This window comes from Alligator mississippiensis, chromosome 14 (assembly GCF_030867095.1).
Source record: "Alligator mississippiensis isolate rAllMis1 chromosome 14, rAllMis1, whole genome shotgun sequence".
Taxonomy (NCBI): Eukaryota; Metazoa; Chordata; order Crocodylia; family Alligatoridae; genus Alligator; species Alligator mississippiensis.
This window is the reverse complement of record NC_081837.1, coordinates 7,253,770-7,273,890: the sequence shown is the minus strand read 5'-3', so window position 1 is coordinate 7,273,890 and position 20,121 is coordinate 7,253,770. Positions and strand designations below refer to the sequence as shown.

General features: G+C 42.1%; 1 protein-coding gene and 2 long non-coding RNA genes across 4 annotated transcripts in view; 1 reads left to right on the top strand and 2 right to left on the bottom strand.

Annotated features, from left to right (window-relative positions):
- The window catches only part of NLK (nemo like kinase), a 109,517-nt gene extending 95,159 nt beyond the window's left edge, over positions 1-14,358 (bottom strand). Inside the window, exon 1 of one of the 2 annotated variants that reach the window (XM_019493447.2) lies at positions 13,214-14,358. In XM_019493447.2, the coding sequence (XP_019348992.1) occupies positions 13,214-13,671 (458 nt within the window). In that variant the 5' untranslated portion in view covers positions 13,672-14,358. The remainder of the gene's footprint in view (positions 1-13,213) is intronic. The other variant, XM_006276455.4, reaches the window with a different exon arrangement.
- A 488-nt stretch (positions 14,359-14,846) lies between these two features.
- On the top strand, positions 14,847-18,121 carry LOC109284600 (uncharacterized). The gene is made up of 2 exons (XR_002092126.1): positions 14,847-15,861; positions 16,279-18,121. It is a non-coding gene; the product is annotated as an uncharacterized LOC109284600 (long non-coding RNA).
- The window catches only part of LOC106740094 (uncharacterized), a 69,848-nt gene continuing 66,062 nt past the window's right edge, over positions 16,336-20,121 (bottom strand). Inside the window, exon 3 of the long non-coding RNA XR_002092127.2 lies at positions 16,336-16,412. This is a non-coding gene — a long non-coding RNA (uncharacterized LOC106740094). The remainder of the gene's footprint in view (positions 16,413-20,121) is intronic.

The following is a 20,121-nucleotide window of genomic DNA, read 5'->3' as shown; positions in this document are numbered from 1 at the left end:
TCCCATCCTCCTCACCACTGCTTCCATTCATTCTTTCTTGCTGCCTGTTATGGTTAAATACTATTATCTATAAATAAAATGCATTAACCACATAAACCTTTATCCTTTACATACATATTTGCACTGCTTGTCATAAGCCACTTGCATTTAAAGCTTCAACTACCTCACTCAGGGGTCTACTTTACAAAATTGGATCTAATAGCTAGTTTGACTCTCAGTAAAGCAAGACTTACAGCCTCTACTAAGTGATGTACTTTAAAATTATATAGCTGAGGCTTGATCTACACCTACAATGCTCAATCGTTTGCAGAACAGTTGGGCACATCCAAACTAGTCAGCTATGAGAGCTGTTAATTTTGTCCTCGCACCAAAAGTGGAGTTTTCATACCTTGATCCAAGCGAGGTAACTGTTATCCTTCCTGAATTTCATCCTTGATAGAATTCAAGCCAGGCAGCTGCCTCAGCCAATTTGTCTCCTTAATTTGTCAGCAGACAGTCCTCTGCCTGATGTCACATCTCCAACTTCCCCATAAATGTTCTCCAGCCACAGTTCTCCCTGCTAGAAATGCCCTTCTTCAACTCAGCAGTCCTCAGTTCCCCACCATCCTTCCTCACTATACTCTCCCACGACACTCCCTCTGTGTTCAAGTAATTTCCTCAGCTCTACAGCAGCAAATTCTGAGTTAAACCTCCGAGTTTCACAAAGCACTAAGGATGTTCCCTGGCTGAAGCAACACTCAGTTCCTGCATCTGTTAATGACAACTTCACATCTGGCAGGACAGCACCTGACTGGACTCAAACTAAGATTATACTTCAACACAACAAGGGTGGAAGTGTCAATGATTGTTGTCAGGATGACACATCAAGTGAACTATTTTTGTGTATGGGCTCATCTTGGGGATGAAAATTAAAGCAATTTATTCCATAGGTAGACATGACATAAATCAGGGCTTGCTAATCCATTTTGTAGCCTAATTAATACTTTTGAATAATGGATAACATATTAATTAATAAGACTTTAACTTGTATTCCATGCCTTTATGAGGATTTTAGGTCATCCAAAACTTAATTCTGTATTCCTAAACATACGTGCCTATACATACTAACAGTTAACCTTTGGGAGATGATGGCAACAACTACAACTACTCCGTGCTTAATGTCCTAGTTACATTCTTGAAAAATGCGACTTGAAGCGAAACGATGTTAAGTGAATCCAATTATGTCACAGTAGTTACCTACTAGCAGGCAGCGGCCAAACAACGTTATAACTGAACACTGCGCAACTTTAAACAAGTATGTTCTCTAATAGATCAGCGATGTAATAACGAAATAACATTAACTGGGACAATGTTAAGTGAGGAGTACCTGTATTTGGTAGGAACAGAACAAAACAGTGAACAAAATAAAGTCACAAAAATATTTGTAAACGTACAAAAGCCTAAAGGAATGTTACACCATAATATACTATATTATACTGTATAAAGCTTAGGAAACTATAAACTTCCCCAGAGGGATTATAACAGTAATCTTTTTATAAACTAATCTTTAAGCAAATGCTTTCTCTTTTGTCCTCACCATTAGATAACAGTACAGAGGAAGTCACAAAAAGTTACAAAAACTAATGCTAATTTCTTTTTACTAGTAATATGTCTTAAGAAAAAATGTGAACATACTAAAGTTACCTTTTTCTTTTTAGAGCAAATTACTTTTCATTGAAAAATTGGGGGCGGGAAGGGGGTGACGACACACACGACACACAGATACCATTATATCCACTGCCCCTCTCTATTTCTAAGCAGACCGGCCTTTCTATTTTGCATGGAATCTGTTAAAAATTAGGGTACAGTAGAAAAATTAAATTCTGAAAAGGTTCAACAAATTACTGAACAAGCATAGAAACTAGCAAGTTGAAAAAGATCCATCTAAACACTGCCCATGCATACCATGTCACGATGGTACTAAATAGCGCAAGAAAAAAGGCATTTGTTTTTTTTCCTTAAATCAGAACAACTAGGTTTTCCATTTGGATTGCAGCTCCATGTTCTCATTGTAGCCCTTTGCTGAGTTTTCACCACTCCTCCACCCAACTTTTCCATATGGCTTGTCTTTGATAATTTTCATACCAAAACAGTAAGTAACTACGCCATAAAGCAATTCCAACTGTACCTTAAAGCATGATTTCACCTTAGAACTTGTCATGCTCTAGAGCAGGGCTGTTCAACCGGTGATCCATGAGCCGCATGCAGCCTCGGAGGGCTTACTTAGCCTGCAGTCCCTGGGCTCTCTGCCCAGGTGTTCTTGTGATGCTGCCGTGAGATGGACACCCCACTCCAGACTGTTATCATGGATTTTTTTTTTTTTTGGTAAGCTACAATTAAACAAAAATTCACTTTTAGAAGGTTTAAGTAAAACCATGTTGCTTAAATGGCAGTTATGGCACCTACAGATGTTGTAACAGTATTACAATGGCCTAATTACTGCAGAAGCCCAATTGCAGTAGAGTGAAGTAATTGAGTTCAGCAAAAAAAAAGCTTCCATGTTACTACAGACCATTACATTCATAATTTGAAAAACATAAAAATGGCAGGAAGTTTAGAACTGCTATGTTTCCATAACCACTTCAACAAGGTCACTAACATTGTTTTTTTGCACAAAAGATTAATTTTGTGTTCACCAAGGATCTGGGTTTTCCATTTGTCACGGCAAAACGTGGATTTTCTCCTTTAAAGAAGAAAAGCCCAGGAAACTGCGGGTTTCCCTTTACAGGCTGGTAGAGTTCCAGCCTGCAAGGGGCAGCTTAGAGCAGGGGGGAGCAGGACGTAGGGAACACCATGTGCATGTAAACACACATATGCATGTGGCAGGCAGGCAGTGTGCTGAAAAGCAGCTCCTGCAGCTCCTCCCAGGTAAGTCTATGGGGGCAGTGGGGAGAGGTAGGGGAGGAAGCAGGCGACATGGTTGTGGGGAGACGGGTACATGCCCCCTCCAGATTTCTGCAACCACAGCATGGCTCAGGGCTGCAGCCTAGCAAAACCAGCCCCAGACATGAGTTGCCGTCACATCCCAGAAGGCAGGACCCAGTGTGGGGGGAGCTCCGCACCACCGTGGCCACCACGGTGAGGTGCCCTCTGCCCACACTGGCAGCAGCAACTGGCATAAGTCTGTGCCGCTGTGCCTCACTACATATATTAGTGGCATTTCATCTTAATCCCGGAAAATCGCAGATTTTGGGGAGAAGTTTTAAAATCAGAGAATTTGGGATTTTTTAAACAGAGAAAGACAGGATCCCTGGTGTTCACTATATGTAATTTGATAACACAGTATCATGACTTGGAACCATAGGATTTACATTTTATATTTCTGCATGTATATTTTCAACCTCTATCAGTACATTGTTTCATATGCAACAGCTAGCTATTTTTAAAGTTATTAAAATTCAAAGCATTTGAAGTATAATGCAGCAGTCAAGCACTCTGAAGCATATAGAATCACACAATGAAACAGATACAGCTCTGTTTATTTCAACAAGCTCATGCCCCGGTCACCATTATAGTCTTTGCAACTGCCATTTGTAAGTAATTACTGTTACTTCCATATTTACATCATGCATCATATAGAAATGGTATGGTTACCAGACAACTGACACTACTGGAATGGCCATAATGATGACCACTGTACTGTACATACCCCATCTGCAACTCAGCCTTGGTTTTTGTGTCCAAAGATAAACCTACTGTATATGTAAGTTAGTAAGAGACCTCTGATTCACCTGCATAAAAAGCAAAGAACTTAAAGAATGTATTACTGGTTCATTCAAAATAGCTCCACGATTCCTTAGTAGGCAACCATCGATCCTCTGAATCATAGTATATGCGTAAGAGGTCTAGTAAGATACCCAATTAAGCCGTTTGTGGCTGATAAACTCAATTCAAAAGCAACACAGTTTCTTATAAGTTTCACAGATCCATATGTTGTCCCAGTTACACTTTCTTCTTTCTCACTTTGCTTCCAACCTCTGGATCAAAGAAACTTCATGTTGAGCTGCACCTGGTGGCAGATGTTCCCTCCAGATCAGGCTGGATTCTGTGCACTCCTCCTTGCTTTCCATGTTGATGCTGAACAACTTCATATCATGTTTTTAACACATCATGGTAGTGCCATAGAGGGCGATCCCACTTTCTAGAGCTGTCTCAAATCTCACTATACAAAATATTCTTGAGGATATGGTCTCCTCTCATTCTTCTTACATGGCCAATCCATCGCAACCTTCTCTTCTTGATAGTGGTTTCTAAGTGCATCAGTCCTGCATGCTCCAGTACCTCCATCTTTCCACTTTACTTTCAGGATCTCATGCAAACATCGCACATGGAAGTTGTTCAGTCTTTTCATGTGCCTAGCATATGTAGTCCACATTTCTGAACCATGAAGCAGGGATGACAGCACACTGATCTCCACCTTAGCTGATAGTTTGCTATTCCACCCATGTTTCTGTAATAGCCCCAAAATCTTAGCTGCTTTTCTGATTCTGTTAGTCTGTTAGGTATGTCTGAAGGTCAAGATTCCTGCTGATCGCAGAACCCAAGTAGCAAAAACTTTCAAATGATACCAAGAGATATGTTCTCCAGAGTGATGTCAGGTATTGGTTCTTTCACCCCTTGGTACGTGATCACAGTCTTCTTGAGACTAACTGCCCTCCCAAAGGTCTTCTATGACTCAAGAGAATCTGCCCAAGAGATGCTGTAGGGAAGATCCACAGTGGACAACCCAGGCTGCATCATCTGCACACAGGAATTCTCTCAGAACCAGTTCTTTCACCTTGGTTTTTACTCTACACCTTGTCATGTTGAACAAGACTCCATCTAGTCCGGTTCAAAGATAAACATCATCACTGCTGTTCTTGAACGCATGAAACAGCAGGAATGAAAAGTAGCTGTTAAAAAGTACAGGGGCTAAGACACACCCGTGTCTCACCCCATTGTTAATGTCAAAGGCATTTGATTTTTTTGTTTTCAGACACTACAGTTGCCTTCATATCTGGATGTAATGAGAGAATGATGTTCAGCAGTTTGGGAGGGGACAGCCCAGTTTCTTCTGAATAGTAAAAAGCCTGGTCTGTTGACAGTAAAGAAGGCCTTAGTCAGATCAATGAAGGCTATGTACAGTGGTATTTATTTTTTTCTGTGCTTCTCTTGCTGTTGCTTGATTGAAAATATCATATCACTCACTGGTGAAGCGTCCCGAGAAAAAAACCACATTGACTCTGAGGATAGGTTCTTTCACCTAGAGATTGCAACCTAGGAAGCATGATGTGAGTGACAATTTTTCCAACAATGTTGGACAAGGAGGCACCTCTATAGCTGTCACAGTCACTTCTATCCCCTTTGTTTTTGTATATTTGTACACGATTCCATGAGTCCACAGTGCAACTACAATAGGTATTTATTCCTGCTTGTTATGGAAAGGAGATGAATGGGAAAAATAACTAATAACTTTCTCAATAAAGTTGGCCTGCCATCTGACACTACTATATTGCAACATTTCTGAGTAATAAGATTTCATAGATTTCATAGACATTAGGGCTGGAAGGGACCTCGGAAGATCATCGAGTCCAGCCCCTGCCCAAAGGGCAGGAAGTCAGCTGGGGTCACAGGATCCCAGCAAGATAAGCATCCAGTTTCAAGAGAACATAAGAGAACAAGATGCATGCTGGTAATGCCACCACTGCAAAAAACTAGAAGCAGTACCTTGTCTACAACTCAAAAACAAACTGCCTAGTTACTTTTCAGCATCTTCTTCTGCCATCCAAGAAAACGCAGGACTTCAAAAGCAGCCTCCCCAAACTTGGAACAAACAAATTACTTCAGCATAGAAGTTAAACCTCACACATTTGTTTTGTAGAACAGCTTAATAAATAGAGATTTCCCTCCAAGGTACACATTTAAAAAAAAAGGTAATCCTTAGGTCACAGCACTTTCTATCAATAGCTTCTAGCTATTCAAAGTTTAGAAATATATTAAGTACAAAAATATTGCTTAAAAAACAACTCCACACAAGGTGAATTTCATTAAAAAAACCTCAAGATACCGCTCTAGTACTTAATAATTCAGATGCAAAATAGAGCTCCCTTAAAAAGCAAAAACAAAACCCTATAAAAGTGGACTGAAACTAAATAAGGCCCAGATACAAAGTTACAAGCTACTACCTCCAAAACATTATACACACATCCCAGTGGTTTCCTCCTACAGCAAATCCCAGTCCTTGGTCCCAGAACAGACTGCTTCTTGCTCTCTTTTCAGTCTTAATTTAATGGCGCTTTCAAGAAATCCACCATACAGGCCGATGACATCCCACAGCCATGTGCAGCATATGCTCGTTACTCTGTTTCACTTATTGCACAACTGGATTGTGAGGGTTTGATGTACAGAATCCTTCCTTGATCTGCACATATTCAGGGTTTTTTGTTACTGAAATGGACACTTTAAGTGAAACTATTTTTGTATGCACTGCCTTAAAACTAAAGGAAAACATAAGTTAAGAGCTAAAAATGCACTAGTTACAGAAAAAAAAGTCTCATCTGAAATATAAATGACTTGTGAAAACCTAATTTTGAGTCTCAATCCAGTTACAAGCTGTTCAGCTATAACATTTGCAGAGCTGAGCTGAAAGAACAAATATTGGATTCCATCACGCTCTCTCTGTATTGCCAACATGCAATTACATATGGATACAAACAATATCAAGACGGGCAAATGCTGTAATAGAACAAAACGGGATATGAAGTTAGTCATGAAATGCTGACCTGTGCATAAATTCACTACAAACTGATCTGCTGAAATGATTCTCACCCAACCTTAACCAAAGGATTATGGACAATCTCTTAGTTCTTTTTATCATCTTGCAATACAACAATAAAGCACTTTATGCCATTTCTTAGAAAAAAAATTATCTGACAAATAATTTCTTCACAGCTTTAGCTGGATTTAATAAGACTCTATATCCATATTGGATACCTGGACAGCACCATTTGAAAAGTAAACTGTTTAGAGAAACTATTACATATATATGATTAATTCTGCAGTTCTAGGTAAGCTTGTTCCTAACCTTATTTCCTTCCACAACATTCAGAAAGTAAAATTTTGATACATGAAAATTTTAATTTATCCAATATTAGGATTTCAATGAAAGCGACTGCTATGCAATATTTCTTTACAACAAACTATTAATTCATTAAAAAACATATCATAATAATCACAACTGGAGTTACTGAAAGGAATGCTTTCTTTAACACCACCACACCCACCATGTAAAGATGTCCATCTGCTTATTCTTAGTGTGATGGTCAGCGTTGGTTCTATACACACTGCTCTGTCGTGTGCTCATTGTCAGCACTGCCTCTTTTGCCTCAGGCACCCTTATGGTTTCCTCCAAGCAACAATGGGATCAAACTGACATAGCATCTTAGGAAATCACTGCTTATCTGCATCAGATGCCTCAGACAAAAGAAGAACCCACTACAGCATAATGCAAAACAGGAACGTTGTATTAAAAAATTTTCTTTGGAAGACTCCAGTTTAAACATGGTTCCACATCCCATGTCTTCAAATCCATACAAAACAGTCTACTATCACGAGCGAGTTACTGCCTAGAAGAATGAACAATTAGTGGTTTACACCGGGGGGCGGGGGACGAGCGGAGATACCACACAACACAGAAGATTCAAGACATGATACTGTACTTTGCTATTAACACCAGCCTCACGCACTAGATTTCTGGGTCTTCTAAGCAAATTATCATATACTGAGAAACCATGGTAATAACTAGAGTTATCTTTTCTATCAGAAAAGCCTAGATAGACTTAAAAAAAAACAAAAAACAAAAAACTTGTGCGACTTCACAGATGCCTAAAAAAAGACAAACACCAATAATACTGAACATAACACCCATTTTTAAACAGCCAATTAAGTTTTCCTGACACACTGAAACTCAAGCATTTGGCCTCATGTATTTTCTCCTCCCTTCCCACCCCACGCCCCATTTTCCCTATTTATAGGCCTGCAAATAGGCCTACAGATCAGCACTGAGAATTATACTGCATTAGAATACACAGCAAATTTACAGCAAATTTTGGATATTTTTTCCACAAAAAAAAAGTTATACACTTGATTTGACATGGACCCGTCTGTCATATTACTGCTTTTTCCAACAGTCTCTCTGGGATGATCTTGCACTTGCTTGGGTTGGGTGTTTCACAACGGTCCTCTCTATAAATAACGTTATCAGCCTGGAATACTACTTCCACAGCCTCTTGTGGATATTTAAAGAAAGGTAAAACAACTGCCTCCCAAGATGCCAGTCAACACATTTTTTTTAAATTGTTGACGATATTGGTAACTATGGGTCACAATGTATGCTATCCAGACAAAAACAAAAAACACACTAATGTCTCCCTGGTTTCAACAAGTGAGATACGAGCAGGAGAGAACATAACCTTTATATCAAGTGACTCCACGTTATGAAACACTTCCACAAGTAGCACCAACTCCTCTTAAAAGCTTTCACTTAAACAAATGTCTAATCAAATTATATGCTGAACGTCCACACTTTGCATTAAAAAGCATAGAATTAATTTAGTGAATACAAGCTATAACAGCAATGCAAAGCAGCATCCTGGTTCCTGCATCATCTGGGCACAAAAGAGAAGATGCTCCTGCACTTGTTTATAGGACTCTGAAGTTGGAGCCTGAATTGTCTGTTCTAGCATATATGATCCAGACACTTCTTCCAAAATGCTGTCCTGTATTCTTGTTCAACATGTAAAGGTCCTCTACAATAAGATAGCATCACTTGATTCTAGAAACATCTTTACTGCTCGAACATTTAATATCAATGCAATATTTTATCCACTTAAATATCAATTATGTATGATCATTTTTTCATTAGTTATTTAGCATTTGCTTTTGCCCTTTCAGCCCTCTAAGTTCAGGCCACCCATCAACCATAACGCCTAGCTACCATTAACTCTGATACAGCTCCAAAACTACACAAACTATAGTTTCCATACACTTGATATCCCATCTTGGTATGAACAGCCAGACCTCTTGGAACAGTGTGCTACTATCTACAACATGGACCATAACGTGTTAGTTCTAGTAGAAGGAACAAACTTCTTTTTTTTTTATTTTTTTTTCATTTTGGGGCATTTGCAGGATCCTCTCATCTACTATAATGTGCATCACCTTCAAATTTTCATTTCTCTGATGCAGCATCCTGAGACAGCACCAGCTTTTAAAAAGACATGTTGAACGCTTCCACCTTTTCTAAAATGGGGCATACGCAGTCGCACCCACACATCCAGTCATTCGCATCAAAATCACTTCTAAATGTTCCCCAACAAATCTATACTTAAACAGACTAGTTTCTTATCTTACTAGGAGGGGATGGAGATCTGCCACAAAAAAGGAAATGAGGACAGCTCCATATATTAATGGAGCCAAAGAATATCTGGAGTGCTTCCGGACTACCAGGAAAGGCTTCAATTAATTTTATGTCTTCACCTGCCATGGCAAAGCCTCGCTGACAGCAAAAGCAGCTCCAATTTCCCCCAGAGGCACAAGTAGTTAACTCTTCATCCACCTCCATAAGGGGCTCCCAGGCAACATCCTTTTCATTGGCATAAATACTGTGGAATCCTCCCAAGAAGTAGCAGGAGCTCCTCTTTACTCTTCCCGAGGAAGCCTCACAGACTCAACTCGTCTCTTCTCTAGTGCCAAGCCCCCGAGCCACAGCAGGTGCACACTTGCTCTCTTGGAAATGGAATCCCACCAGGTGGCAGCAGTATGTCTCCCCAGCACAAGGAGTGAGGACAGCTCCTCACGCACCTGCACGTCCTAAGGATGTACGCATCTTCCAAAAAACAGATTTAGGATTTTAAAAGTATAGGCAGACCCTTTACTAGTGATAGAGTTACAAGGCTATACGCTTAAAAACTTTATGTCTGGCTTGACAGTGACCCTTTAAAAACAAGGACGTATGCAAACTGTTTTCAGCATATCAGGTGCAGCCCTTGGACTCTTGGCTGCCTGCCAACAAAGACCATGGTTAAGCAAATTTTTGGTGCCCCAGGGTAAGGTACTTTTAAACTTTTTCTGCCTCAACAACCATTTTCCACTTTCCCCATGTTTTCAAGGTATTAGTCTGGTTAACTAACTACATGTACCTGCTTATTCGTTGCTAAAATATGCCAGACCTTGAAAACTAAAGCAATTTATTTATTGCTATTAGTCCTTTAGAGAGGCCTTAATGCTTAACCAACCAAGTCAAACTGGTTTAAAAAAAAACCAAAAACTAAATTAAAATCAACAGGTAGTAAGAGAGATGACATTTGTCAAAGATCATCATATTATGCTGTAATGGTGTGCAGATAAACAGGGATATACTGTGTGTGCACAAACAACAATGTAGTAATACAAGTCTGCATGAGTTAATATGAAAATGTTAAAGCATGATGCTTTGGCTGTTCATGAGGGGAGAACCAGAGCAGCACACTGCCTACACCAAACCATGTCAAGGCACCACCCAAATACACTGAAATCTTTAGCTGTAAATAAAACCTAAACAGGCAGCTGTTAACAACAAACACTAATCCTACTGTCAAGTCAAAATCTTTACCAGCAGGCTAATAGGAAATTCAATACCTTTACAAAACTGTCCATTATTGATAACTTATTTCACCAGCTAAACTAAGGAGAAGGATAAATCAAATCCTAGCAGGCTAACTATTCTGCAATACATTTGAATGTAAAGGAGAAGCATTACTTCTCCAAATGGTTCATCTATATGCAGAAATAAGACCAATTTCCTTCAAAATTACATGCATTACCTTTTTGAACCATTAATTAAGGCTACAATGTGTTCACGATGAGATATGGATAGGCAGTTTGTAAGAGAAAAGATTCATTATACAGCTAAAACCTCAAGTAATTTTGGATTTAGAGACATCGGGTTCCATTTGCACCAAACAGATTTTCTCCTGTGTAAAACAAACTTAGGCCCAAGAATAATCACTCTTAAATCCAGGATGCATTTTACTTGGAAGAGTTAACATCATCCAATGCCACAAGCCTAACAGAAGCCACTGAACAAACTAAGGACTTGATATTAGGTTTTGCAAATATGTATGTATTTTTCCAGTCTACAGGAATATAGAAATTGCTATACCAGGGTCAGCCTTGATCTCTGTGCTCCCACGGTGATCTTAACCACTGCTGAATTGAAAACTTCAGCTTTTCTTTAAAATGAATGCCATAGCCCCAAACCTACAATTGTAGGTAGGAGGGACCCCTCCATCTGCCTGGATCCAACTGCAGAATCAGGGTCCCATTTAATATCAATGAAAGATTTGGCCCCCATTCTACCTGCAGTCTGTCATCTGTATAGTTATATATTATCCCTATTTCTATAAGAGGATCTTTTCCCCTTTCTTTTGATCATTTGTTAATGCTGATATACCTTACTATTTAGACTCTCTATCTTCATGTGTCAAAATAAAATATTTACATAATTAAAAATAATGCAAGCAGATCTTCTTGTGTAATTTTGTTTTCAAACAGAGAAGGGAAAACAGAGACCAAGGGAAATGTGTATTTAACAAGATGTTTGCACCAGATGATAAAGATAATGGGATCTGATTTTACCGACCAGCCTAAATTAACAGAGACTGCAATAACTCTAGGCAAGAAAAACACACACAATAGCCAAAGATAAAAATAAAAGGAAAGATAGAAATATTTTTTTTATATATCTGTATGAAGGACTGCTCTCTAATTTTGATTATCTCATGCTTAAAATTAGGTTATGCTGTATAGTTGCAAGAGCACTTTAACCCAGGTACAGCAATGCAGACCCTTCACAAAACGTAAATCATTTTTCTGGCATTGAGCAATTAGCGTTTAATTAATATACGGTACGAGACTGTAAAAATAAGATGCAATTCAACTGAAACATTAACCTACTCCCTTAACCCTTACACAGTTTGAGCCACACATTTTGTATTTTATATTAAAACCATATTTTGCAACAAACACATTTGTCTGATACTTTAGCAGTTATCAGTCTTAAGGAAGCGCAATCTTGCTCTTCGAAGGCTTCTACTGTAAAACCCTTCAGAGCTGCAGCATGTACTGATCTACCATGAGAATCACAGCTTTAAAAAGCAGACTACGTCTATTTCAGCAAAATGAAATGATGGGATGGAGCAAAGACAACATTTCTTAAATACCACTAAAACCTATACTGAATAAATATAGTTAAAAGTTTTGTGGGGTAAAACTAGTTTCATGCTTCTGACTTCGTATTTGTGAACAGGAAGTGTGCTGCAATATGCCTGGTCTCAAAAAACAAAACCCATACATACTTGGCGTTTCTAATGCACCATAAGCCTTATGGTAAATTTCCTGTTCTCAAAAACAAAGTATTGTAAAAAAAAGGGGTGGGGGGAGGGGACCGTTTCCTTCATGATCCTGGAAAGTACTAACTAAAAAAGCTCTTTTAGGTTGGTCACAAATTATTTTAAGAAGAGGATAAGTGTGACAGATAAGAGCCCCAGACCTAAGTGGCTAGGGGTTGGGAAAGAAGAAAGAGCATGCAGAAATACAGGAAGACAGTGAAACCCATTTACATTCATGAGAAATGTGCAAAGTTAAGGTGTCACCGTCCTGGGTGATATGTAATATGCTGCTGCAGGGCAAATGCAGTCTCCAAGACCAAGATGTTGACAGCTGACTAACCTAAGACACCAATTTTCATGTGTTTTCTATGTACTTCCTATGTCTAAATGTGCGCTCTACTAAGCATTATCCTAAGTGCGTGCACAGCTCATCTATAAGTAAACCAAATGCCATTCCCCTCTTGTCGTACAATATTTATACAAGGCGTATAAACAAGTTGCATCTGCTTCAAAATAATGGTATCATCCAAAACTCAACTCGGTTTACGGTGCGGCCTATCCGTGAGAGGTTGCCGCTTCACAATAAACCCTATTCTGTCCACTCACGCAAGTGAAGCCAACTTTCCACAATAGATATGAATCATCAAAAGCAATCTGCAAGTAAGCAGCTTTCTGGTCTTCTGGCCCGAATGACAAAAATAAGCATGAATGACGACTCGTTAAACAATGACAGGAAAAAACGAGTTCAGCTGATTCTCCATACTCACCAGACGACACCAAAGGCTCCGTATCCGATAGGTCGGTCCGGTTCGATATCCAGTTGCTGCTGTGGATGTTGTGAGTGCTGATGATGGTGCGCTTTAACTGCAGCAGCTGCTGCAGCTTGTACCTGAGCTGGGGCCGCTGCAGCCGGTCCAGGGGCCTGACCCGGTGCCGGTGATGGGAAATATGGCTGCTGTTGCCCTGGATTTAACATCGCCGCAGCCGCCGCCGCAGCCGCCGCCGCGGCAGCCGCCGAAGAGGCGTGCTGCTGTACGGGATGTACCGCGGCAGCAGAGCCAGGATGCAAGTGATGCTGAGGGTGGTGGTGGTGATGGAGGTGAGGAGGAGGGAGGTGAGGAAGGTGGTGGTGATGGTGGTGGTGGTGACCCGCTGCTGCCGCAGACGTACCGCCATTGTAAGCCGCCATCATTTTTGCGTTGGCCGTCGTGCCACAGAGCGACATTCAAAAAACCAAAAACCGAAACAAAAACAACCACCCCAAAAAAAAAACAAAAAAAAAACAACAACCCAAAAAAAACCCGCCCTCGGGTTGGATTCGCGACTGGGTCAAGCGGTCATCGGGCCAGGCCGGGGGGGCGGGGGGGGGGGGAAAAAGGACCGAAACCCCCACAAAGTTTTGCTACTCTTTAGCACGAGTCAGGCGTCATCCTAGGCGGCCCGCCTCGAAGCGCATCGAGCTCAACGGGCTTCACGTCTTCATGGAGCCGAACCGGCGGACGGGACGGGGACGGGCGGGGTGGGGCGGGATCCCCCCCTTTCCCCCCGAGGTTCCTGCCGTGGCGGGCGACTAGCACTCCATCCTGTGGCGGTGGCGGCGTGTCGAGAGGCGGGGGAGGGTCAGACCCCGCGCCCCCCGCGAGGAGGGTGCGCGGCAGCCCCCCGGGCACCGCTCCACAGCCCCGGTGCGGCTACCCCTGCCATGCCCACATGCCCCCGGCCCGCGGGCCTCCTACATCCCTCCCCGGGCGGCCACGAGCTGCTCCTGGGAACTTTTCCGGGCCCCCCAGAGCCGGGCGGGGGGGACCGAGGGGCCGGGCCCGGTGCTGACAGGGCGCCGCCACTCACCTGCCGCCGGAGCCGCGCGGAGCGGAGCGCAGCACCGCCAGCAGCCAGCGGCCGTCGCGCGCAGCCGGCCGCCCCCCTCCCCCAGCCCGCAGCCAATGGGACCCGGCCCGCCCGGCTCCGCGAGAGCCGCCCCCATCCAATCACAGAGCCGGCCCCAGCGCCGCCGGCCGGTGCCGCGGAGGCTCGTCCCGCCTCCTGTGACCCCGCCGTCCAATCAGCGCGGCCCTCCCCGCGCCCAGCGCTCGGCGAGACCCCGCGAGATTCCCTCACCTCACACAACCCTCACCTCGGGCGGGCCCGCCTCCCGGCCTCCGCCCGGCCAATCGTAGCGCGCTTTCCTCCCACCCAATGGAGGAGCCGCTCCCAATGGGGAGCCAATGACGGCAGGGTGAAGAAAAAAAAAAAAAAAAAAAAAAGAGTGTGGCTGAAGGCGAGGTTCCCGTGAGCGGCCCAATGAGCGCCGGGGCCGGCATGAGGGGCAAGGGCAGGAGCCAATCCGGGATGAGCAGGGGGTGGGGCGGGGGGAGGCGGGCCCGGGTTTAGACAGGATGGGAAGGGCAGAGTCCTTGGGGGAGGGGAAGGGATCTGGCATTTGACAGCTGACTGGACAGCTGGTCTAATGAAAAGATTGCCTCAAAGACTCTCTCCTCATGTCTGGACAAGCACCATTTTGGCCTGATTGGAGCCAAGCGGTGGAGCTGTATTTTCGGGCGAAGCCTTTTTGGCGAGCTGCGATTTTCCTCGGCAGTGTCCGCCAGCGCGTCGTTTTTGCAAATTGTTCCACCGACTCCTGGCCGGGAGCGACCCTCCAAAATGAGAATTATTTCTAAATGGGGGACGGGAGCCGAACACCAGCCTTGCCCCCGTCCTCAGACCAGTCGCCGAGCTGCCAAGGAGGATCTGAATAGACGTACGCCGTCGCCCCCACGAATCGTGCGTTAGTGAACAACCGCCACTTGCCTGGAGCAAAACGATACCGTTACCTAGCAGTAGAAGCACCGACAGGGCAAAATACAGGTGTGGGTTTGGTGAACGCAGATCAGCCCCGAGACGAAGAATGGGCAGCGTGACATTGAATCCCCTTCGGTCCCTCTCTAATACAAAACTGTGCGAGAGAAGTTGAAAGGGAGGGAAACGGCCAGGTTGACCCTCATTTTCTTTGGTGTAATCGACGAAGAGCACGCAAACACAAGTGATGTTTCAGTACCGGTTCACTTTCATTCACAGGCAATACTCCGAATAGTCCTCAACAATATTCAGGTTTAGATATTTTCAGTTTCATTATTCCTGAACAATACTCTGGCACGCACTTTTCAAATGCCTAAGATAACATCTCTGCGTGGGATCTCTATTTTAACCCTGGAAACAAACTGGTGTCATCTGATGGCTGGCAGCGGTCTCACTGCAGTCAGGGCGTGTGTAAAAACTGGTCACACACATCCCAGAGTCAGTGGACTCGCAGCAAGGGGGTATTTGCGTCAGTGTATTTGCAGAGTAGGCCGTAAACCCTCCCAAAGCTAGATGTAGGGAGTCCTGGCTTGGCAGGAGCACATGGAGGAGAAGGAGGGTGAGACTAAGAACTAATTTTTCTTGCTTTTGCTGCTGAACTGTTTAAGGAGGTAAATCCTAAATTTTCTTGCTGTCAGTGAAGGGCAGCAAAAACATTCCAGCATACCCTGAAATTTTAGTGGTGTTCTTATTGTTACAACAGGCTGTTAACAGTCCTGGCTTATGACGTTAGTAGTATGTCTGAGAGCTCTGTGTAGAGAGGTTAACCCATCCCCACCGGCAAAGCTTGCCTCTTAGGAGTGATCCTTTCAGGTAGAAGCTCATGAAGAGATCTGATCTGTTCTGCTCCTCCTTATCAGTAACACTCAAAGCAGCTGTTAGCACTTTTTCAGAAGCATACAGGTTGCCAAATAAACCTGAGGGAAACACCATCTGACATTTGTATTGATTCTTTATTTATCTCACTCTTTTTAAGGCACTGGTAGCAAGCTGAGGGCTGTCTTCCTCATCCTCACCAAGATCTGGGATTGCACCTCTTTGCAGGTTCCCGTTGTAAGTTTCTTGTGGTGCACGCACTGCATCTCAGAAGTGTGCTCTCTGTGTTTTGCTCTGTATATGGGAAAAGCAAAAATGTTTTGAGGTTAAACAGTTTAGTAAGTGGGAACTTTGATTTTTTTTTACTTGTTCTCTGGCATTAAGGTCTTCAGTGATATGTATTTTTCATGTTAAGCATCAAATATATGCCTGGCTCTCTCATAATGCTTTTCATCAGTTGACCTCAAAGTGGGCTACAAAAGAGTTCAGCATCATTATTTCCATTTCCCAGCTAACCATTGGCAACATCCCTCCCTTAAATAATGTGAGGCCATATTTTTAAAGATACTTAGGTATCTAATTGTCCATTTGATTTCAGTGGAACTTTGGCACCTACGTATCTTAAGGCACGCAAGGTTCTTTGGTAGATATGATATCTTTTATTAGACCAACTGAGTAGTTTCAACTAGCCAGGCCTCCCTACATCTAGCTTTGAGTGTGATATCTTTTATTAGACCAACTGAGTAGTCCCAGCTACTCAGTTGGTCTAATAAAAGATCTCACATCTCCCCAAAGAACCTTGCCTGCCGATGCCCTTAGACCAACACAGCTACAACTAACACCCCAGCAACATGTAAATATCTTAAAACATTTGTCCCTCATAGAGTTAGTTGAGCCCTGGTCCACTTAGGTGCATAGCTGCAAAGGTGTGTGTGTGTTCCCATTTAAATTGATGGGAATACTTCCATTCTTATTTACTCATGCACACAACTAGTTGTACAATCTTAGACTTATCTAATGATAAGACATACCAGCTGAATAAAACAAAAAGAGGAGGGGAAGTGTGAAATACTAAGTATAGGATATAAGCATCTTTTCTCAGACTTGCCACATGCAAGATGTATTTCTACGTAGTAGTATTTTTTACTTCTGTTGCTTTTTTTTTAAATATTTCAGCTTGGGTTCTAGCTTTTTGTACTTCTACTTCTGCCCCATTCTTATTTATGTTTGGCCCAGTTCTACAAAGACTTTAGATCCCATTTAAAATTGTGACGTATCTTTCAGCTGCGTATTCAAAATTGGTGACTTCTTTTGAAGTTATCCCTATTGCATCAAAAAAAGAAAAGACTGCGTTAATAGCTAGTGTGTGTTACCAGCTGAGTTCGATGTTAGAATTCTGAATCGTGCTATTTGAGTTTACTATAAAAATCAACAGATATGAAAGCATTAGGAATTATTTTTAATGTTTGTTTTCTTCATAACCAGTGGTACAGTATGTTGCTTTTATGTGCAAGAGCATGAGAGAATTATGGGAATGCCAGCATGGGGCATGGGAAGGACTTATTGGACTCAGCTTCATAGTATGTCCATGTTGAGACACTGATGGAAATATTTTTGCAACAAGACTTCTATATTGTTGGGCAAAAAGACGAATGTTTACATATGCTAAAACAGTCTGACCAACTATGTGAGATGAATGCTTTTGCATTAATGAGGAAATTTAGAAAGGCAATACGTGTGTCATCTAACAGAAAAAAGAATGTTAATAAATGTACTAGAACTGTGAAGTGTGATAGAGAACAGTTTCTATGATATCCAGAAACTAGATATTTCTAGATGTGCTTTTTCTCAATCAGACGTGTGCTCCGTTAGGTGAGATATGAGCGCTGGAGATGGAGCTGAATTCCAGTTCCAAGTCTAGTTCTGATGTTGGCCAAAATGCTACCAACCACACTTTCACAGCATCCATTTCTGTAGATTGGAAATAAAGATATTTACTGGTACCTACCTTTGTGTGCTTTTGACTTTGATGGCTAAAAAGCACTACTGAAGTGTTGTCTGTTACTCTGTGTGGTAGTGTCTGCTATGTCCTTACTCCAGCTGAAAGCCAGTTCTTGTTCATCATCATCCATCAGGCGGATGGCTGATAGAAGATGGTTTTGAAGGGGCATTGGTCTCGGGTATCCATGTACAGTCCTGGCAAATGTCAGCTTGGAAGAAATCTCCCTAACAAGTATATCTTGATGCCACATGAGGTTTACCAATCCCCGCTGTGGATCTCCAAACTCTGCCCTGCTGTACAGTAGAACCTTGCAAGATCTGCAAGGAATGGGCCAAGATTTCCTTGTCGTCATTCTCCCCGCCTCCCCTCTTCCGTGCCCCCCACTTCAGTGCCCCCCCACCCATGCATGTACATGGTTGCACTCTTGATTTGATGGTCATTTTTGTAGAGTACCACAGCTGTTGTGAAAGCTGCAAGAAAAACATCAAAGGATGTTGTAGCATAAAGAATGATCCAAAAAGAGAGTAGTGCTGCCATATGTGTAAAAAGCCAGAGCCTTTGAAGAGGAATTGATTAATTCTGTGTCAGTGATTGACAGCTTTTGCAGGACTCCATTTAAACAGTCTGTTTTGGGGTTTTTTGTTTTGTTTTAATAGGCAGAAATATTTTGATGGTCAGTGAAATATATAAAACTTTTTTTCTGCTGAATCATTTTAAGGGAATAGAAAACAGGTAAAATAAATAAGATGCTGATAGCTTCTAATAGTTTCAGTTACCTCATTCTGGACCCAAAAGGGTACAACTGTTTGCATGAGTACGCCATAGTTAATGTGAGGTATGCAGAATTATATCTTCATAACTGTTGCATGTGCTTCACTGCATTTCTCTTGCCTTTAATGTTCCAACCATTCAAGATTAGATGATGCCACATTTACTCCCATAGAGAAACACATAATTGTATGAAAACCCCTACTCCTGTCAACAAAGCTGCCCACAGAATCAGATTGCCAAAATTTGACCCTTGGTAATTGGGAAGCTGCAGGTAACGACACAGCACTAGATACTGCCCAAGTTGATTGCAACTAATTTGTCATTCCCAGTGATGCATGGAAATGTGTGATTGTAGGCTGTTGTTGATGAAACATGACAGATCAATTCTAATCTCTTACTGGTAAAGCCGGTTATTCATGGGGACATGCATCTGTCTGTTACTATTTTGTTCACGCTAAGGGTGCTAGAAAGTGGTAGCAAGTCTGCTGAGTGTGTATCTAACACTGTGAATGCTAGTATTCCTTCTTTGCTTCTGTCAGACTTACTGGCTTGAGCCCACCAAAAACTGCATGGTACCTAGATAGGTTGCACAAAATACAGTCTGGTTACCCTACGAAAACGTAGTATATTGAATCAACATTGCTGAGTCCCATTGAACTGATCTGTCACTCCCTTGAATTCACCCCTCACTTTGCTTGGGTGTGATCCTGTCAGCAGCGTTTTGCATTGACTTTGCACAATGACAAATGGTGGAAAAAGTCCTTTGCATCTCTTTGAGATTTTTCAAAAATTCAGTCAAGATTACCTTCCTTGCATTTTTAAATCCTATCCAAGTGGTGGTATTGCATTGTACTGTTTGAAATGTTCAGGCTAGTTCTGAGCATAGTGTTTTCATGCGCAGCAGGAACTAGATTTGAGAACAGACATTTGAGTATTAAAGAGCCTCTCTTACGACTTCATGGCTGAGCACAAAATCGTGTATACCCTTTAGCATGTATGCGCATATCCTTTCTTTTGACCCATCAGTGCAAAAGGCAATGTAACATATCACAAGAACAAAATTTAATAGGATATTTGTGGGTTAAAGACAAGAATGTGTACAAAAGGGATAGTCTGAGTTGGGCTATTGATAATTTAACATGTGGGTGTTTATAAGCCCACACATACCCCAATACACAACTCTACAGATAGCAGCAAAACAGAAATGTAAATAGCCTGGTTATATTTTAT